General features: G+C 39.6%; 1 protein-coding gene across 1 annotated transcript in view; it reads left to right on the top strand.

Annotated features, from left to right (window-relative positions):
• CNTN5 (contactin 5) overlaps positions 1-23187 on the top strand; it is a 647843-nt gene that overhangs the window by 192241 nt on the left and 432415 nt on the right. The window contains exon 6 of the mRNA XM_088843612.1: positions 16773-16976. Coding sequence (XP_088699738.1) covers positions 16773-16976 — 204 coding nt within the window. The remainder of the gene's footprint in view (positions 1-16772; positions 16977-23187) is intronic.

The following is a 23187-nucleotide window of genomic DNA, read 5'->3' as shown; positions in this document are numbered from 1 at the left end:
TGCTTCTCTATTCCTGTCCTGCACGTCAATTCATCAGTACCACTTTTCCAGATTCCATATACTCTTAATATAAGAGGAGAGGAGGAATAAGTATACTTGTTGGCAATTGTGTACAATTGCTTTTATCCCTATGAACATCTGCAGGTCAGGCACTCTGTCCTATTTTACAGTGGGCTTTTATGCTAGCGGGATACACATTTACCTTTTTATGTAATTGAGGCTCTGTGATCACAGTTTATTTAGATAGTGACTCAGTAGTTAATAGGAATCCAGAAATCTGCTTTTGTCTAGTGAGTGGGATTTACACACTTCTTTGAATAGTTATTTGAAGCTGAAAGTTTTAATTGGCAAAATTGAATCCTATGGTATACATAACTCCATCTAATAGATACTTGAAATAGCTACTAATCAGGCTTTTCTTTTCTCAAATAGAGATCTGTGCTCAGTAAGACTTCTTAGTCAAGTTTTTGATCTTTGTATCTCAGTTCCCTCATTCATAAAACGGGGTTACTTCTCTCAGTAAGATTTAAATAAATTAATATACATAGAAACACTGTCTGGAACCCATTGTGCTATAGAGTTTTACTAGATCCTATTGGTGTTACATCCCGTTTTCTCTCATCTGGTTTTGCACTCATCTGGCAGCTGTACCTTCTTTAGAGATAAGTGAGGTGCAAGTATGGCTCCCTGCTGGCAACCAGTAACTGATGGATGTAGGGTATAAAAGACTGATTCTCTTTACCTTCTGTTGAATTACCAAGTCGATAGTGAAATTTGCATTCCCAAAGCCCTAAGTGGGATTAGTCTCATAAACTAATTCTGTCGAGGACCACATCCTTGCTTCCTTTTTTTTTTTCTCTTTACCCAGTCCTTCTTCCCTTAATCCCTTCTCCTGGGAACACTCTATCAATGAATCACATTCAAAGGAATCCCCTTCTCAGATTCTGTTCCTAGGAAACCAACTTAAGAACATAAATTTTCACTGTTACCGTTATTGTTGTTATCATTAAGGTCAAGTGTTCTGTATTAAGGAGGATAAACTTTTAGGTTCGGTTCAGTTCAGTTCAGTCGCTCAGTCGTGTCTGACTCTTTGCGACCCCATGAATCACAGCACGCCAGGCCTCCCTGTCCATCACCAACTCCTGGAGTTCACTCAAACTCATGTTCATCCAGTCGGTGATGCCATCCAGCCATCTCATTCTCTGTCGTCCCCTTCTCCTCCCGCCCCCAATCCCTCCCAGCATCAGATCCCTCCCAGCATCAGAGTCTTTTCCAGTGAGTCAACTCTTCACATGAGGTGGCCAAAATATTGGAGTTTCAATTTTAGCATCAGTTCAGTTCAGTTCAGTTCAGAATCACAGCACGCCAGGCCTCCCTGTCCATCACCAACTCCCGGAGTTCACTCAAACTCATGTTCATCCAGTCGGTGATGCCATCCAGCCATCTCATTCTCTGTCGTCCCCATCTCCTCCCGCCCCCAATCCCTCCAGCATCAGACTCTTTATCATCAGTCCTTCCAATGAACACCCAGGATTGATCTCCTTTAGAATGGACTGATTGGATCTTCTTGAAGTCCAGGGGACTCTCAAGAGTCTTCTCCAACACCACCTTGGTCACATCTAATGAATGAACTACACACTACACAATCTCCCAGTAAATCTCCATGCATTTTTTTTTCCTTTCAACTAAGTTCTTCATAATTTTGATAAGCACACCAGGTCTTATTTCTTGGCAAGGTTTTACTAAAGAGATACTCTTGTTGATCATCAAGGGCTAGTATCGGTGCACTTTAACAAGCAATTGTTGGAAGTCTAGTGTGAATGTTTTTGAATGCAAAGTTCAAAACCTAAGTTGAACCTGTGTCATGGACAGTCACACCTTGTTGGGAAAATGCTGGTCTCTGACCTGATAGAGTTTACAGTTCAATAAAAAATAATTAAAAAACCCCTTAGCAAAGCAAGAAATTTAGGTTGCATTTCAAAAAGAGTTAGCAATGACCTTTATGTCTAGACACAGGGCTCCTGAGATTAAAAAAAAATATCCTCTGTAGTGGGAAACATTCCTCAGGGAAAATAAAAATAGCTATTGTCACCCACTTGAACTCTAGAACTTGGAATTCACTTACTTGGAGTTGTTTGAGTTGTGGATTGTGAGAGAATGCCAGTTTACTACTGTTTCTGTTATAAATACTCTTTTCTTTATATTTTGTTTTGCTAAAGGTGTTTTGAGTTTTATGCATATAAATTTTTATTTTTGTCTCAGTGACATATTATAATTTTTAAGCAGAACTCTGTTGCTTCTGACTCTAGGTAATAAACATAATGAAAATTCATGTCTCAAAAACTTATAAAAAGAAGAATTAGTACTTTGTTTTGTTCAACCAAGATAACTGAAATAATGTAATACAGCCTGTCTTTGTATTAAGATGATTCAATTTTTAAAACATATGACAAATGTCTTCTGTTGCATTGTTCACAACACCTTTAAAAATATCTTGATTCTCTGGGCTCTAACCAAGTGTCAGAAAACTTTCTTCTGCTGTTGCTCTCAGGATTCTTGCTTCTGGCTGTGTTTTGGAGGTGAAATATTTGACACTTGTAGAAATTAAACCCAGATGTACAAGGTTCACAAAGAATCTGCACTGTACCAAATTCTACTGGAATATATCAGGTCATTTATCCTAAGCCAATAGCTACCCTTACTGAACAGTTTCTACAAGTTGAGCACTCTCATTTAAGTGGCCTATGTAATCCTCAGCACCATCATATCATTTAGATATTACTATCACAATAAACTGTGGAACATTCTGAAAGAGATGGGAATCCCAGACCACCTGACCTGACTCTTGAGAAACCTGTATGCAGGTCAGGAAGCAACAGTGAGAACTGTACATGGAACAACAGACTGGTTCCAAATAGGAAAAGGAGTACGTCAAGGTTGTATATTGTCACCCTGCTTATTTAACTTATATGCAGAGTACATCATGAGGAACTCTGGGCTGGAAGAAGCACAAGCTGGAATCAAGATTGTGGTAGAAATATCGATAATATCAGATATGCAGATGACACCACCCTTCTGGCAGAAAGTGAAGAGGAACTAAAAAGCCTCTTGATGAAAGTGAAAGAGGAGAGTGAAAAGTTTGGCTTGAATCTCAACATTCAGAAAACGAAGATCATAGCATCTGGTCCCATCACTTCATGGGAAATAGATGGGGAAACAGTGGAAACAGTGTCAGATTTTTTTGGGGGGGGGGCTCCAAAATCATTGCGGATGCTGATTGCAGCCAGAAAATTAAAAGACGCTTACTCCTTGGAAGGAAAGTTATGACCAACATTGATAGCATATTAAAAAGCAGAGACATTACTTTGCCAACCAAGGTCCGTCTAGTCAAGGCTATGATTTTTCCCATGGTCATGTATGGATGTGAGAGTTGGACTGTGAAGAAAGCTGATCGCCGAAGAATTGATGCTTTTGAACTGTGGTGCTGGAGAAGACTCTTGAGAGTCCTTTGGACTGCAAGGAGATCCAACCAGTCCATTCTAAAGGAGATCAGTCCTGGGTGTTCATTGGAAGGACTGATGCTAAAGCTGAAACTCCAATACTTTGGCCACCTCATGCGAAGAGTTGACTCACTGGAAAAGACTGATGCTGGGAACAATTGGGGGCAGGAGGAGAAGGGAATGACAGAGAATGAGATGGCTGGATGGCATCGCCAACTCGATGGACATGAGTTTGAGTGAACTCCGGGAGTTGGTGATGGACAGGGAGGCCTGTCGTGCTGTGATTCATGGGGTCGCAAAAAGTCAGACATGACTGAGCATTTGAGAACTGAACTGAAACCTTGTTTATGAATATTGAAATTGAGGTTCAATAATATTAGAATAGGCTTCCCAGGTGGCACTAGTGGTAAAGAACTCACTACTAATTCAGGAGATGTAAGAGATGCATGTCTAGGCCTGGGTCAGGAACATCCTCTGAGGGTGGGAATGGCAACCCACACCAGTATTCTTGCCTGGAGAATCCCATGGACAGAGGAGCCTGGCAGGCTATGGACCATAGGGTTGCTAAGAGTTGGACATGACTGAAAAACTTCGCACACACACACACTCACAATATTCAAATATAATAATTAAAGCAGTGTGGTGCAAAGATAAAATATGATGACAAGATATAGGCTTAGGGTGAGTCAGATTGCATTTTTTTTCTCTAAAAATTATTAGGTATATTTTTCCACTGGCCCACCCATTTTAGCCTCACATCTTTAATGTTGGAGATTAATATAGTGATGTAATAATTGCATCTTATTCTGAAGTACTAATCTTACATATAATATCTCATTTAACCTACAATTTCACCATTAATTGCCTTTTACAGATGAGAGACTAAATAGTTTGCCCAAATGTACATAGGTCATTAGATCATGCAGCCATCACTGGAATTATGATCTTTGTGATTCCAAAGTCCATAGTCTTATTCACTCACGGCATTGCCTTCTAATCTCTGTGTATGTGTGTGACTGGGAGTTGGGGGAAAATGTGCAAAGTGAGTGACTCATAGTTAATTTTCAAGTTAGTTGCTTTCCCAGCTCCCCCTTATATCTACATAAGTTAAATGGTGTTTTGCATATAAAAACTCTCTCTATATATATCACTACCTACTTGTGAATACTCGAAGTTGTCTTGATCTCAGTCTCTATTCTAAAACTAGCAGCCAAAATAATCTTTAGATATGATCCATTTAATAACTCAAGCTGCCAAATCAGCTTCCTCAGCAGTGACAGTGATATGTTCAAGCAGAGACAAAATGGCTGACCACCATTAAGACTGTTAACCTGAGAGGGAGGTGGGAGGTAGTTGTTGTTGTTTAGTCACTAAGTTGTGTCCAGCTCTTTGCGACACTGTAGACTCCAGCACACCAGGCCTCCCTGGCCCTCACCCTCTCCCAGAGTTCACCCAAGTTCACATCCATTGAATTGGTGATGTTATCCAACCATCTCATCCGCTGCCACCCTCTTCTTTTGCCTTCAGTCTTTCCCAGCAGCAGGGTCTTTCAAATGTGTTGACTGTTCGCATCAGGTGGACAAAGTATTGGAGCTTCAGCTTCAGCATCAGTCCTTCCAATGAATATCCAGGGCTGATTTCCCATAGGACTGATTGGTTTGATCTCCTTGCTGTCCAAGGGACTCTCAAGAGTCTTCTCCAGCACTGCAGTTCAAAATCATCAATTCTTTGGTATTCAGCCTTCTTTATGGTGCAACTCTCACATCTGTAATCACCGCTTAAAAGGCCATCGCTTTGACTATATGGACCATTGTTGGCAAAGTGATGCTTTTGCTTTGTAATGTACTGTCTAGGTTTGTCATAGTCTTCCTTCCAAAAAGCTAGTGTCTTCTAATTTCATGGCTGCAGTCACCAACCATGAAAGAGGGAGGTTGGATCACTTCAAATTTAACATCCCTCTAAACCTCTGTTCAACTTACTTGATAGAATAAATCACAAAAACACTTCACAGTAACTTTGTAAACATGACCCTTTGTCTTTTGTTCATTGACAGTACAATCCAGATTTTTTAAACTGCCTACATTACTTCTCAGGATCTGTTTTTAGTTCAGTGACCAAATGTAATCTTTGATTTATATTCTAAAGGCCAAGATAAGTTCAAGTACATCTTGAAAAATTTGCAATAAGAAATTTAAAATATGAAGAAATCTACTCAAACTTTAGAACTGTTTATTAAATATATATATTGCTATTTATCTTCTAATTATTCATTTTCTCATCAACTATGTATTGAGCAACTATACACCAGCCATTCTGTTGGGTCCTAAGGGATATGGTGGTAAATACAGTAGATTTAGTTTCTACTCTGCCAAGAGTACTTAATGTTGCTAATAATGACATTTTCTATCACAAAGCAGGAATAAATCTGAAATACAAAAAGCATTACCTTAGTTTCAGATTCAGTTCAGTTCAGTTGCTCAGTCGTGTCCAACTCTTTGTGACCCCATGAACCGCAGCATGCCAGGCCTCCCTGTCCATCACCAACTCCCAAAGTTCACCCAAACTCATGTCCATTGAGTCAGTGATGCCATCCAACCATCTCATCCTCTGTTATCCTCTTCTCCTCCTGCCCTCAATCTCTCCAGCCCGGTCTTATCCAATGAGTCAGTTCTTCTCATCAAGCAGCCAAGGTATTGGAGTTTCAGCATCAGTTGTTTCAATGAATATTCAGGAATGATTTCCTTCAGGAGTGACTGGTTTGAACTCCTTGCAGTTCAAGGGACTCTCGAGAGTCTTCTCCAACACCACAGTTCAAAAGCATCAATTCTTCAGTGCTCAACTTTCTTTATAGTCCAACTCTCACATCCATACATGACCACTGGAAAAACCATTGCCTTGACTAGATGGACCTTTGTTGACAAAGTAATGTCTCTGCTTTTTAATATGCTGTCTAGGTTGGTCATAACTTTCCTTCCAAGGAGTATATACTCTTATGCTCAGTAGTAATGGATAATTAATGGTACAATTCCTTATAATTTCCTTCATGATGTCATGAATTCTAAAATTCAAATGTTAGCTAGCCACCAGCTACGAACTTTATATAAGCAAAATCTTCATAGTGCCAATTTTTAAAGCAGTGCCATTTTATCCAATAACTTACTAAGTTTCATTATTCAAATATATTCACATCAGTTATTTCTTCAGAACTGGAGGCAAAGGAGTCATAAGAGATAATGGAACTGTAAAACCAAAAATGTTTACAAAGCAATTAATAAATACTAAATTGCTTATGACATACACTCTATTAAGCAGTATCCAGTAAAAATTAATGAAAAAAAAAACTTATCAAACTACAAGAGCTTAATTTAATATTAAAACTAACTAAAAAGTTCCACTGGTATAATAAAGAACAAATTATAATTATAGCTATTTTATGTATCTCACATTACAAGGATAACCAAAAACAGATAAGATCAGAGATTGTGATAAATATAGCCCATTAGCTGAAAATTTTATTATAAGCCATAAAACATATTAAAAATAGAGAAGATTGTGATTTTTAGGTTTTCCTTTTTATAGCTGACAAGGATTTAAAAAAAAAAACTAAACTCCCTAGAAGAATCACAGTATTAACTGGGTGGTGTGAACAAATCAATTGCTATATCCATTGTGTTCTTTCCAAATCTTTTGACCCACAGCTTCTCCTACGTACACACATTATTAGGAAGAAGAATGGTTATCTTCTAACTTGCAGTTATATTAGAGAATGTTGAAATGAATTGCATATGATTACTCATTGAAATGGTTTTCAAAGACTTCTCAGAGTGCAGTATGCAGCTTTATTTCCCTTTCTCATACTTTTTAAAAAATTAATGGCACTGCAGTTATAAGAAATGAACATCTTTTCCCATAAGGATGTTCATGTTTTTATACCCTGTAGACATATAAATCGGAGAAGGCAATGGCAAGCCACTCCAGTACTCTTGCCTAGAAAATCCCATGGACGGAGGAGCCTGGTAGGCTGCAGTCCACGGGGTCACTATGAGTCAGACATGACTGAGCGACTTCATTTTCACTTTTCACTTTCACACATTGGAAAAGGAAATGGCAACCCACTCCAGTGTTCTTGCCTGGAGAATCCCAGAGACGGGGGAGCCTGGTGGGCTGCCGTCTATGGGGTCACACAGAGTCGGACATGACTGAAGTGACTTAGCAGCAGCAGCAGCAGCAGCAGACATATAAATACATCATTTAAGTAATCATCTTATTTGTCAGGGGAGCAAAAGAAAGCTAGTCCGTTTTGTGACACTGAATCAATTACCGCAAGTGTGATGAAAGTCTGTAATGAACAAAGCCACAAAACCCAGACATTCAATTAGGAAAATAGAGCCAACCTAGAACCTTCCCCTAATTTAGAAATGATAAATAAAATAAAGCTTAATATATAGCCAAGCTCACAGGAATGGGAAAAGCAGGTATCAGAAACAAATAGAAAAAAATCTAGGAATAAATCCTAACTGACATCTAGGAATACTATTAATCCATTAATCCTGAGGAAATTTTGGCAACAAAGATTCATGGAGGTAGACTATAGAGTCTAGGAGCTTGAGGATGATTGTTCATGCCGGTATAAAAGACAAGTCTTTGGGTCTCCCTGAGAGGGAAAGTTAGAATACATGTCTGCACCAAACCAGGTCCTTAATGTGCTGTTCTTTCAGTGAAATTGAATGGCTCTCACTGACTTAGGAAAAAGGTTAAAAAAATCTCCCATAAGAAACCAAAACCTTAAGTCAACACAGTACAAGTTTGTAAACAAAATGTATGTTATCACACAGTATAAAAAAATGCACTAGAGAAATTTAACAAAAACTTTAGGGGATACACATTGAAGAATAATATCAAGACTTCTAAAACATTTTAAATTGTCTAAGTAAAACATACTATTTAAAAAAAAAAAACTGAGAATGGGAAAAATCACAACTGACCAACTAGTCTTAGTGTGCTTTTGATAATGCATAATGATATTAAGATTTCAATATTTAATATATCAACTTATATTAAAATATTTTAAAGGCCAAGCATAATTGTTATGAAGCCAAATGTTATATGGAAGTAAAGACAATGCCCCTAGACCCAACTGTTTCACTACTTTCCTGAATCATTTTGTTATCTTCAGGTTCTGACGTACTAAAAGTAAAGTGAATGCTTGTTTTTTTTTTATGAAAGTAAAGATGAGTTTGAAAAGAATTTTAAATAAATGCTGACAGAGAATGAAAAAAAATGTATAAGAGAAAGTAAACAGTAACTTTAAGAGAGGTTTAGACTGGTTCAATATATTCATTTTTGGCACAGGCAGAAAATCCAATCCAGACTGTCAGCTTTTCTACTATGTACTATTTCCACTTTTTATCCTTCTTAAACTTATGAAATGCTTTGCTATATAAAACTAAAAACTTATTTTAAAAACTAAATAAACGTTGTTGAATACCAAAATACCCATTAACCTATAAAATTTGAGAAAAATGCCAATTTTGTGTAAATACTTTCTGCTTATTCTAAAAAATATTTTACAAAACATTGACTCAAGAAACACTATTTTTACAACAAAATTAGATTTCAGTTAATGATAGTCTCTAATGCAATTGTTCTTTGCTTTGTTTCTTCCAAAATTTCTAGTAATACAAATCAAAAATCGAGATAACTCCAGTAAAGTATAACCCAAAAGTAAATTGCAAAAAGTATAAAAATGTCTGAGTGCTGTTTCAGCAACAAATGAAACTCTCATTATAGCAATTAGAATAAGCCATATATTGGAAGAAAGGAGGGAGGGAGGAGAAGGGAGAGAATTAAGGAGAGAGAAAAAGGAAGAGAAGAAAGGCATAAAATAAGGCTTCCCAATCCTCACTCTAGATTAGAATCACATTTGAACTTTCTTAACAGTTCAAGTGGTGTTATTAAACAAACAACTGTGGAGAAAGGGGGCCTCGGAATCCTCTCTTTCAGCTATAAGACAGGTAATTCTAATGTCTATTGAGATTTTAACGTTATTGGCAAACAATTTTTTTTTCTTTTATTAACTCAGTTGCAATATGGTTTTGATTTCCACTCATCTATTGAAGTTTCCATTCAGCGGTATCCCAAATGTCAATCTTAAGTAACATTAAACTTTATTATCTTTATAAATATTCCTACTAAGTCCTTTTTCCTTCAGTTCAGTTCAGTTCAGTGGCTCAGTCGTGTTCGACTATTTTGACCCCATGAATCACAGCATGCCCAGCCTCCATGTCCATCACCAACTCCCGGAGTTTACCCAAACTCATGTCCATTGAGTCGGTGATGCCATCCAACCACCTCATCCTGTCATCCCCTTCTCCTCCTGCCCTCAATCTTCCCCAGCATCAGGGTCTTTTCCAATGAGTCAGCTCTTCGCATCAGGTGGCCAAAGTATTGGAGTTTCAGCTTCAACATCAGTCCTTCCAATGAACACCCAGGATTGATCTCCTTTAGGATGGACTGGTTGGATCTCCTTGCAGTCCAAGGGACTCTCAAGAGTCTTCTCCAACACCACAGTTCAAAAGCATCAATTCTTCATTGCTCAGCTTTCTTCACAGTCCAACTCTCACATCCATACATGAACACTGGAAAAACCATAGCCTTGACTAGACGGACCTTTGTTGGCAAAGTAATGTCTCTGCTTTTTAATATGCTATCTAGGTTGGTCCCATTATTTAACTCTCCTTAAATGGTTGAGCCATTGGCCTCTGTGGCACTGCATTTCCTTGAATTTTTCCAATGGTTCCTTCCCTCTCCCCTTCTAAACAATTTTTTGGTTTTCTTTCTTTTATTTAGATGTGCTTTCCAGAGAACTATCTTCTCACCATATTTATTCTCATCTACTTACTTGATTTAATTATACCAGTATACCAACAACTTCCAACCACAGATTTACTCTTGTGGACTTCAGACACATGTGTACCAACTGATGGAACTGCTTATGTGAATTTGCCTCAAACTCAAAATGTCCTGAAAGTGAACCAATGATCTTTCTCCTTAAACTAATTTGGTCTCATTTTTATTTAATCCTGAACTTCACATGCCATCTTCCTCCCAGCCATTCAAGGGAGATATGAAAGTGTTCCTGAACTATCTGTCTCTTCATTTATCTTGAAAGTGTAGTCTTTGTGACTTCATGAGATATAGCCCAGCAGTCTCCTTTGTCCATGGAATTCTCCAGGCAAGAATACTGGAGTGGGTAGGCATTCCCTTCTTCAGGGGATCTTCCTTACCCAAGGATCAAACCCAAGTCTCCTGCATCTCAGGAGGATTCGTTACTGTATGAATCACCAGGGAAACCCCTCCTATGTATTTATTGGGCTAATACCCCAATATCCTTCTTCTTATTGCTATGATTGAGTTCTGATTCAGATTTCTTCAGTTCTTACCTTCAGTATGCAATAAGGTTCTCTAGCTCCCTTTGGCAACGTTGGGCTTACTTAAATTCAGCCTTTGCAGAATCACCAGAATACCCTACTGTATCACTGTTCCTGTTCATGATGGCAATTGTCTTGCTGTTCACACTGTCTTTCTGTTCGCTGAACCTATGGTAGGCAAGGCATGAGCTACCATGCTGAAAGAAGATGTGAGGAGCTGTAGGAGCTACAGACATGTTTATTCTCTCCTGGATAGCATGGCAGCCATCACAAGGCTCTCTCCTGGCTGACGTGGCAGCTATAGCAGCAGCCAGAACATAACCATAATATAGCCATAATGAAGCCATAATATAACATAACCATGATGTCTCTACAATGTAGCCCCAGTCCAGAAGCAGCCAGAGCTTTCATGGTGAAACTCCTACAGGTGTACCACACTAAGGAGACTGTGACCAAGCGAGGACTTCGTGATACACATGTACAGTGCTATAAATGAGCTCAGCTGTTCAGTTCAGTTCAGTTCAGTAGCTCAGTCGTGTCCAACTCTTTGCAACCCCATGGGCTGCAGCATGCCAGGCCTCCCTGTCCATCACCAACTCCCAGAGCTTGCTCAAACTCATGTCCATCCAGTTGATGATGCCATCCAACTGTCTCATCCTCAGTCGTCACCTTCTCCTCCTGCCTTCAGTTTTTCCCAGCATCAGGGTCTTTTCTAATGAGGCAGTTCTTCATATCAGGTGGTCAAAGTATTGGAGCTTCCACTCAGCTTCAATCCTTTCAAGGAATCTTCAGGACTGATTCTCTTTAGGATTGACAGGCTTGATCTATTTGCAGCCCAAGGGATTCTCAAGAGTCTCCTCCAACACCACAGTTCAAAAGCATCAGTTCTTCAAAGCTCAGCTTACACCCATACATGACTACTGGAAAAGCCATAGCTTTAACTATATGTACACTTTTTGGTCAAGTAATGTCTCTGCTTTTTAATATGCTGTCTAGATTTGTCATCTCTTTTCTTCCAAGGAGCAAGCATCTTTTAATTTTGTGGCTGCAGTCAACATCTGCAGTGTTTTTGGAGCCCCCCAAAGAAATAAAATCTCTCACTGTTTCCATTGTTTCCCCATCTATTTGTCCTGAAGTGATGGGACCGGATGCCATGATCTCAGATATTGTGTAATCATTAGTCACCAAATGTGGGGCAAGAGCGAGAGGCCATGGGGTGAGAGAGCCTGAGCACACCATCTTGGCTAATTTGCACTTTCCCTAAACTCCACCCCTTCAGGGTCTCTCACATCACAATCCACATGCAATCCATCTCTTGTGATGATCCCTTGGTGAGTAACACTGACCTTTGAATTTACATCTTGCAACAGCAGTAGATGCTACAACAACAAACAGTTACATCCCCAACACACAGCAAAACCCAATGCCAGGTATCACCTGGAATTCATGTTGCAGTCCTTGCCCTCGTGGGGCTAAAAGAGCCACCCACTACATGTGGAGTGGCTTTATCTTCCCTGGCCAAGTCTAGTCCACTGGTTGTCCTTGTAAAATTGCAGGAAAGCCTCCAAGGGGTCAACTGCACCCCTTCAAGCTTTTTTATTAAGGACTTGCAAAAACCCCCTACAGGCACCAGGCCCACCCTTTCAAGGAGGGAATTTTGGCATTCACAGGGCACCACATTATTCCAAATGCTTTCACACTGTTCTGAATCTGCAAGAGAATGAGAAGTTAGTAGCACATCGCAGGACATGGCCTTTACAGTTCACTACTCTAAATCTACATTATAGAACACAGCATAAACCTACACCATACATTATAGGAAAAAGCCTTTCACATAGACAGCCTTCCAATTTCCAAAGGTAAGGACACAGCCTCTGGCTAGATGTAAACAAGGTTGCATTCAGCACTGGTGTCAACCAGGGCCATTACTCGATCTACATTAGCTAGTGACCAGTGAATTACATGTTCTACATGCAGTCTCTGGTCCCTGACTCTTCAGGAGGGCACCTTGGTCTGAACCCTATTCAAAGCGGAAAAGGGCATCATCCAAAAGAACATTCTTGGTCACCATGTAATCTTTTAACTGAACCACCTGTACCTCTTGCTGTGAATGCTTCCCGAACTTGGTAAACTGCTGCTCTGGTCTCAGTTGCCTCCACAGCTCTGGGAGCAGAGCACTGGGCTGTGTATCAGTTTTATTTGTCAATTCCCGCTGCCAACAAAGCCCACATTTGCATTCTCATCACCAGGAAGGAGCCTTTACCAGCTCAGGCCCCCTTCAGGGTCTTCACACTTCTAATCCCCTTTGTCTCCTGCTGTCCCTCTGTTTCTCCCAAGCTAGCCACTATCAAGGTCACCTCATAGATGGGACACCACACAGAGTTCACAAAAATAGCAGTCCTGGATTCAAAAGCAGTAGATGGGGCATTGTTCAAAATGGCATATTGAATGCTGCCAGTAAAACAATTGTCATCTGGGCCTCGGGTATTTAGGTTAAATATCGAAGCTTCATGCCCAGTTCTCTCACCATTTGGGTCAGCTTGGTATAGATATGCCATTTACTCACAGTATCCAGGAGCTCTCCAACGTTTGACTATATAATGTGGGTAGCAGCCTTAATCCATCCCATGAAGTCATGTGTTTGGTTAGGCCTCCCTTGCATGAGTAGTCTAGCATTCTGCAACCTTTGTCCCAATGACAGGTAAGTGGGTATAGATGCCAACCCTCCAAAATAACTACAGATGGTGACTGCAGCCATGAAATTAAAAGACGCTTGCTCCTTGGAAGAAAATCTATGATGAACCTAGACAACATAGTAAAAAGCAGAGACGTTACTTTGACAACAAAGATCTGTCTAGTCAAAGCTATGGTTTTTCCAGTAGTCATGTCTGGATGTGAGAGTTGGACTGTGAAGAAAGCTGAGCACCAAAGATTTGATGCTTTTGAACTGTGGTGTTGGAGAAGACTCTTGAGAGTCCCTTGGACAGCAAAGACATCCAACCAGTCCATCCTAAAGGAAAGCAGTCCTGAATATTCATTGGAAGGACTGATGCTGAAGTTGAAACTCCAATACTTTGGCCACCTGACGTGAAGAGCTGACTCATTGGAAAAGACCCTGATGCTGGGAAAGATTGAAGGCAGGAGGAGAAGGGGATGACAGGATGAGGTGGTTGGATGGCATCACCGACTCAATGGACATGAGTTTGAGTAAGCTCTGGGAGTTGGTGATGGACAAGGAGGCCTGGAAAGGTACAGTCCATGAGGTCACAAACAGTCAGACATGACTAAGCAACTGAACTGAACTGGACTGATTCTATTTCATCCCTAACACATATGATACTGTCCACCCCTGTGTCCCCAAGTCACAAAAGCCATGCTGCTAATGAATCCCCCCCACTCTCCCCCTCCATGCTTTTGTCAAAACTGTTTACCTAAGTCAACCAACTCCACCTGAGTACATGATTGATATGTTGTGAACTCAGTCACATTGGGGGCCCCTTGGGAATGTTCTTCCAGGCCATAGGCTGCTCATGCTTTACTTTCTGCTGTACAACAGTCCTTGCTGCCAAGCAGGTAGCAGTCTCACAACGTCCATCATCGTTATCCTTAATCTCTTAATTAAGTGACATCATCACTGTCACTTCCTGCCTCATTGTCAGAGATGCTGGTTCTTCAAGGCCATGGGTTTAGGGCCACAAGGCCTTAACATCAATATACGTTGCTCTAGTTCTTCCAAGTATCTCTGCACATTGTGCACTGGTGCGGCATTGCATAGGGTATGATCCATATTCACCTTCAGGGCAGTCAGGAAAATCCACCCAATGGTGCCAGTGGCAGTCCATGCTGCCTTGTTCAGCAAACAGGAATTCACTGCCTGTAAGCCTGGCGTGCTGTGATTCATGTGGTCGCAAAGAGTCAGACACGACTGAGCGACTGAACTGAACTGAACTGAACTGAATGCCTTTTCAGTGCTACCCAGTGAATTGCCCACTGCCCCCCAGTCTTCCACCAGAATCCACGCTGAGAGGATTGTGGCTACATTGTACCACATGCTATAGGTTGGCCACTGGCTTCCTCCATCCATTGGAGCCTCGGGCTCCTCTACCTGCTGGGTATCCTGCCAACTATACCGATTGTATCACTGTTCCTGTTCGTGATGTCAATTGTCTTGCTGTTCACACTGATTGCTGAACCCAAGGGGCAAGCTAAGAGGCTGGAAGAAGACGTGAGGAGCCATAGGAACTGCAGACACATTTATTCTCTCCTGGCTGGCATGGCAGCCATAACATAGCCTCTTTCCTGGCTAATGCAGCAGCTGCAGCAGCAGCCAGAAATGACCATAATATGGCCATAGTGGAACCCTAATATAACCTCACATAAGATAACCATGGTGTCACTCCAGTATAGCCCCAATGCAGCAGCAGCCAGGGCATTCATGGTGAAATTCCTACAGGTGTATGGCAGAAAGTAGCCTGTGGCTATGCAAGTACCTTGTGACCCTCATGCACAGTGTGGTCTCAGCTGTTACATAATTATTATTCACAAAACAAGGGGCAAGAGCGAGAAGCTGTGGTGTGAGAGAGGCCAACTGCGTCATCATGGCTAATTTGTTCTTTCCCAACACCGACTGATGTATATATTTATGTCAACTCTTTGCTAGAAAACATCCAGGATAGAGAGCAAGTTCCTTAACACAACATACACACCATGTTAATCTGTGTTTAGTCATTTGGATTTATTTCTAGTATCTCTAACCTCTAATTCCCTTCCTTGGATTTTTTACTCCAGTAACTCAGAACTGTGGTGCTGGCTCAAAATCTTATTCCTTGACTAATCTTTTTTGCCTTCTCACATTTCATAATCAATCCATCAGCAATTCCAATCAGCTCTAACATCACATTTTTACTACAACCAATCACTTCTCACCACTTACCACTACTGTCCCCACCACTAAGCACCATTCTAGTGCAAATCATTTACATATTTCCTGTCTGTTTTGAAAATAGCCACGTAGGCTAGTGGACATTATTCCTCCTGCTTCCCCTTCCCCTGGTCCCTGCTTTGTCCTCACACAGTCTCATCTCTACCCAGCAGTCAGAGTTTTAAAATATAAATTCACATGTCTTTTTCACCCCTGTCATTCTCCAGTTCTATATTTGTGCTTTAGCTTTCTTCCCAGCGCTTATTACAACTTGACAAAGACTTATTTTATATCTGTATTCTTGTTCTTTCCACTATAATGAAAGCTCCATGAGAACACAGACATTTTTTCCCCCCACTTGGAGCATTCTTGGCCTACCATGACCCTCAACTAGTGTTTGGTGAAAAAATTAGTAGATGAATGTAGCTCAGGCATCTCAGCTGAAGAAGATTTTGCTGACTGACTTTTGGCTTACCTGCCTTTTCCCTCATCTTCCTTTCGATACAATGCATACCTCCATTTCTTTATTCCACATTGTTTTTCATAGGCTTGGGTAGATCCCTCTCATTAGACTAATCTTTGAGAATGGGAAACTCTCTCTCATCTTTTTAATTTCAGTGCTATCAGATCATAGTGCCAGTCATCTAAAACACATTCAACACACATTAGAATTGAGTGAATGAGTGCAGGGATGAATGGATAAAGGCTGTAAGAAATATTTAAGAAATAAAATATTTCAGATCTTCCTTTAATCATGAAGAGCTATAGTTCTTTGAACATAAAATACAAATGATATAGATATCTGAATCACAAATGTATGATCCTGCAACATATCTAACACTTAATAAAGGCTTTGTTGTTTGAATGTAACTGTTAATAAAATAATCTATCTTTCAACCATTAAATTTTGTATATTTTCAGAAATCATCTATAGCTGGGTATTTAACGAGTTCCCTTCCTTTGTGGCCGAAGACAGCCGGCGGTTCATTTCCCAGGAGACAGGCAACCTTTATATTTCTAAAGTCCAAACATCAGATGTTGGCAGCTATATTTGTCTGGTGAAAAACACAGTGACGAATGCTCGGGTACTTAGTCCTCCAACACCACTGACTCTGCGTGATGATGGTAAGTTGCCTGACCTGGATTTAATGGTTAGCTACTTCAAATGTGAAAAATTGAGTATCATCTGCAAAAATAGTGAATCACTATGCTGTATACCTGAAATTAACACAATATTGTAAGTCAACTGTACTTTTATATAAAAACACTTTAAAAATGTATTAGTGGTCTTCTAAACACTTAAACTTAGCACAAATAAAATAAAAAGACATTTGCAATATTTAGAAACACTATACTTTTAGTCTAAGATTTGCATATCTTAGAATAAATTTTCTTACATAGGAAAGGAATGATCTATAGATGAGGACTATAACCATAGCACTACCCTACTGCCAGGAAGGGAAAGGGATTCTGGAAAGACGAACTGTAATAAAAACTCCACAGCTCTTTTCTTTGCTCTTTAGGACCTCTATATAGCATATATGTATAAATTGCAAGCATTTCACAAGGTTCATTTTTCATCACTTTTTCACTTTAGCCACCTTCAAATTGAATGTTCAGCTCTTAATACTTCATGGTATAGTTATAATTGTTATTATTACTTTTCCAATAGTAGAAGCAGTTGGAACTTTTTTAAGTGCAATTCAGGTAGAAATGATGATTCTATATTTATAGGTATTGCCATATATCCAAAGTATCTCCAAATTTAAATACTTCATTTGTCGTTAACGGACATTTACAGCTAAGCATTGCATTAAAGAAGTAAAGTGTTATATTACAGTTGATATATGATATGTGGCTTGCTCTGTCATGCAATAAAAAATCTATGAGGGTATTATTAGGAAGTGAGCTTGAAAATCCTGATGGATTATGAAGCTTAAAAAATAATCTGTTTCAATGGTAATCTTTCTTAGTTTAGAGTATATGCTGTAGGGAAGTATGACCAGTATAACCAGAGTTTATATATAATGTATATTTATTAGCAATAATCCTATGATTCTATCAAGTAGAATGTATAAATGCGGTATCTATTTCAGAGATGAGGAAGCCAATTTTAAAGAGATGCAGTGAACTACGAAAGGTCACACTGCTAGGTAACGGCATGGAGGAGAGATGAGAAATAAGAAGGAAAATCGGGAGATCAATTTAGAGGCTACTGAAACTCAGCAGCCAAGAAGTGAGGAGGGACAGAATGAAAGTAGCGATAACAATACTGAAGGGTAGAAAACATGCCTGGGATACCAACATGGTAGAATTGTCAGAATGCGATGATTAATTAAACATGGGGCTCTGGAGTAGGAGGAAGCTTTCACCTAGTTCATCGGATGGGTCATGATTCTTTTCATGAAAAGAGATAAGACAGATGAAGGAATAATGAGATGCTTAGGGGTCATCTACTGGAAATATGCAGTACATATACTGATATAGTCCTAATACGCACAAGAAACGACTGGGCTGGATAAAGAGATTGAAGAGTCATCACTGTGTATTCCATCACTACAATTAAAGCTATGACTGTGTGTATAGTATACCAACCTCAAAATTATATAAGAATGTCTATAGGGTGAAAAAATGAAGGCGAATAGACGTGTATTTTATTTATTTATTTTTTTTGTAATTTATTTTTTATTGGAGGCAAATTATTTTACAATATTATATTGGTTGGTTTTGCCATACATTGATATGAATTTGCCCCGGGTTTATATAAGTTCCCCCTCCTGAACCCCCCTCCCACCTCCCTCCTCCCTTTATCCTCCCTCTGGGTCATCCCCGCATGCCAGCCCCGAGCATCCTATAACATGCATTGACCCTGAACTAGTGATTCATTTCACATATGACAACATACGTGTTTCAATGCCATTCTCCCAAATCATCCCACCCTCACCCTCTCCCATAGAGTCCCAAAGACTGTTCTATACATCTGTGTCTCTTTTGCTGTCTCGTATACAGGGTTATCATTTGCATCTTTCTAAATTCCATATATATGTGTTAGTATACTGTATTGGTGTTTTTCTTTCTGGCTTACTTCACTCTGTATAATAGGCTCCAGTTTCATCCACCTCATTAGAACTGATTCAAATGTATTCTTTTTAATGGCTGAATAATACTCCATTGTGTATATGTACCAAAGCTTTCTTATCCATTCGTCTGCAGATGGACATCTAGGTTGCTTCCATGTCCTGGCTATTATAAACAGTGCTGCAATGAACATTGGAGTACACGTGTCTCTTTCAATTCTGGTTTCCTCGGTGTGTATGCCCAGGAGTGCGATTGCTGGATCATATGGCAGTTCTATTTTCAATTTTTTGAGGAATCTCCACACTGTTCTCCATAGTGGCTGTACTAGTTTGCATTCCCACCAACAGTGTAAGAGGGTTCCTTTCTCTCCACATCCTCTCCAGCATTTATTGCATGTAGACTATAAAACTCCTAGAGGAGAACGTAGGCAAAACACTCTCCGACATAAATCACAGCAGGATCCTCCATGACCCACCTCCCAGAATATTGGAAATAAAAGCAAAAATAAACAAATGGGACCTAATTAAAATCAAAAGCTTCTGCACAGCAAAGGAAACTATAAGTAAGGTGAAAAGACAGCCTTCAGAATGGGAGAAAATAATAGCAAATGAAGCAAATGATAAAGGATTAATCTCTAAAATATACAAGCAGCTCCTGCAGCTCAATTCCAGAAAAATAAATGACCCAATCAAAAAATGGGCCAAAGAACTAAACAGAAATTTCTCCAAAGAAGACATAAAGATGGCTAACAAACACATGAAAAAATGCTCAACATCCCTCATAATCAGAGAGATGCAAATCAAAACCACAATGAGATACCATTTCACACCAGTCAGAATGGCTGCTATCCAGAAGTCTACATGCAATAGACGTGTATTTTAAAAACTTATCTAGTTGTTAGCTTACAAATGAAGTGATTCTCTATAAGCCATTTTCATAGTTTTGAGTATTTTCTCCTTAATTCCTCAAGAATTTGAAATATCTTTGTTTGAAAATTGTAACATTTTACTGACTAGACAATAACTAATTCCATTTACACCAGTTTATGCAAACTCTTAAAAGATGATGCTGTGAAAGTGCTGCTTTCAACATGTCAGCAAATTTGGAAAACTCAGCAGTGGCCACAAGACTGGAAAAGGTCAGTTTTCATTGCAATCCCAAAGAAAGGCAAAGTCAAAGAATACTCAAACTATTGCACAATTGCACTCATCTCACATGCTAGTAAAGTCATGCTCAAAATTCCCCAAGCCAGGCTTCAGCAATACAGGAACCATGAACTTCCAGATGTTCAAGCTTGTTTTAGAAAAGGCAGAGGAACCAGAGATCAAATTGCCAGCATCTGCTGGATCATGCAAAAAGCAAGAGAGTTCCAGAAAATCTTTTATTGACTACGCCAAAGCCTTTGACTGTGTGGAAAATTCTGAAAGAGGTGGGAATACCAGACCACCTGACCTGCCTCTTGAGAAACCTGTATGCAGGTCAGGAAGCAACAGTTAGAACTGAAAATGAAACAACAGACTGGTTCTAAATAGGAAAAGGAGTACGTCAAGGCTGTATATTGTCACCCTGCTTATTTAACTTATATGCAGAGTACATCATGAGGAACACTGGGCTGGAAGAAGCACAAGCTGGAATCAAGATTGCTAGGAGAAATATCAATAACCTCAGATATGCAGACAACACCACCCTTATGGCAGAAAGTGAAGAAGAACTAAAGAGCCTCTTGATGAAAGTGAGAGTGAAAAAGTTGGCTTAGCTCAACATTCAGAAAACTAAGATCATGGCATCTGGTCCCATCACTTCATGGGAAATAAATAACAGTGGAAACAGTGGCTGAGTTTGTTTTTCCGGGCTCCAAATTCTCTGCAGATGGTGATTATAGCCATGAAATTAAAAGATACTTGCTCCTTGGAAGGAAAGTTTTGACCAACTTAGATAGCATATTAAAAAGCAGAGACATCACTTTGCCAACAAAGGTCCATCTAGTCAAGGCTTCAGTTTTTCCAGTAGTCATGTATGGATGTGAGAGTTGGACTATAAAGAAAGCTGAGTGCCACAGAATTGATGCTTTTGAACTGTGGTGTTGGAGAAAACTCTTGAGAGTCCCTTGGGGTGCAAGGAGATCCAACCAGTCCATCCTAAAGGAGATCAGTCCTGGGTGTTCATTGGAAGGACTGATGCTAAACCTGAAACTCCAATACTTTGGCCACCTGATGCGGAGAGCTGACTCATTTGAAAAGACCCTGATGCTGGGAAAGGTTGAGGGCAGGAGGAAAAGGGGACGGCAGAGGATGAGATGGTTGGATGGCATCACTGACACAATGGACATGGGTTTGGGTGAACTCCGGGAGTTTGTGATGGACAGGGAGGCCTGACATGCTGTAGTTCATGGGGTTGCAAAGAATTGTACATGACTGAGCAACTGAACTGCATTGATGTAATAATATTATGCATTTGGATAAGACCTGAGGTTTTTTAGGCTGTTCTGCCTTCTTTTCACACAACAACCCTAAACATTACATTGACTTTCACAAGGGAGAGAAGCACATGTGAAATAAGAATCCAAATATTAATTCCACCTCCACTAGTGACTTAAAAGCTCACTACTCATGATCAGCACTCTTGCATTTCTTTTATTTCATGGCCCATGTGTAGCACTTAACTTTACCATCTACTTTCCATTGTCAAGCTTTTCTAGAATGATTAGTGTAATTTGTTTCCTTATATTTAAATTCATTTGCCCTTCTGATTCTGTTGCTCTTGTTTGTCAAACTCCCACACCCAGTAAACTCACTATTCCATTTGTGACTGCTTTGGAACCTGAAAGCTACTCGAAATTTACGCTCATCAAGCATGCATAATCACCAGCTTCAACATTGTCCTTCAATCCTTAGTAAGTTGATATGGATGGTTAATTTGTAACTATCCCAAAAGTTTTTGGAATCTTGTCTTCTTTTCACAAACTGGAAAGCCTCCTTCTCTACCCACTGCTTTACAAAACTATTGACATGTCAAATTTACTTTCCTAAGAAGGGAAATTCAGATCTAACTACATCTCCATTTATACTGTTCTTCCCTTATTCGAATTCAGTAGAGATACTCCACTTTCCCTCCTCCTGCTAAAACCAGTTCCTTCCTCTTAGACTGTTGATTTTCTTTCCCACTGGCCTTTTCAGAGCATACCACTTTGGCCTTTTCAGTCATTGTTTCTTATATAGCTAAAATTATGTCTCTAAGTTAAAAAATATTTTTAATCATATTAGTTGAATTTACTGAAGCAATTGAAATTGTTGACTTATTTTTATTTTATAAACATCTATATTTTAAAAAATTGTGAAGTACTATACTTCACTTTCACTTTTCACTTTCATGCATTGGAGAAGGAAATGGCAACCCACTCCAGTATTCTTGCCTGGAGAATCCCAGGGGCTCCCAGGGGGAGCCTGGTGGGTTGCTATCTATGGGGTTGCATAGAGTCGGACACGACTGAAGCGACTTAGCAGCAGCAGCAGCAGCATATGAAAGGCACAATAAAATTTTAAAATAAAACTGCTATTTTAAAGTTAACATCTAAGTTAAAAGAAACAGGTGGAAAACACCTGCTAAATTTCAACTACATTATTCAATAACAGTCTTTTTAAGAATTTTGTTAGTGATTTCACATTTGTTCTTTCTATAATTTATCTAAGGTAGTTGTGTTTTTGGTGATTGTCTACTAATTTTTACTTTTTAACATAGAGATATACCCTTATCAAAGGAATGTAGAGGTTTATAAGTGCTGATAAGGGGAGGTGGGGAGCCAAACCTCTCCTCCATCCAATCTCATTCCCTACAGCCAGTTATTTAACTTCTCATACTTTTCTTCCTAAGGTTTTCATATAAACAGTTCTTCTTGTTTAAATAGGTTTAGAGAATAACTGTTTACTCCCTCATATGATATGCTGGTGGCTCAGACGGTAAAGCGTCTGCCTGCAATGACAGAGACCCGGGTTCAATCCCTGGGTCAGGAAGATCCCCTGGAGAAGGAAATGGTGACCCACTCCAGTACTCTTGCCTGGAAAATTCCATGGACAGAGGAGCTGGGTAGGCTACAGTCCATGGGATTGCAGAGTCGGACATGACTGAGTGACTTCACTTTCACTTTCTTCTCTCCGCCCAAATATTATATACTTTTCTGTGGTTTCCTTTTTAATTTGACAATGTGCTTAAATCTCTATTATCCTCTTAACTCTTGGAAATAATTCTTGACTTTCTATTA

The sequence above is a fragment of the Moschus berezovskii genome, chromosome 14 (assembly GCF_049115385.1).
Source record: "Moschus berezovskii isolate FMDL1 chromosome 14, NW_MosBer_1.0, whole genome shotgun sequence".
NCBI classification, from domain to species: domain Eukaryota; kingdom Metazoa; phylum Chordata; class Mammalia; order Artiodactyla; family Moschidae; genus Moschus; species Moschus berezovskii.
This window is presented reverse-complemented; position numbering and strand designations above follow the sequence as displayed.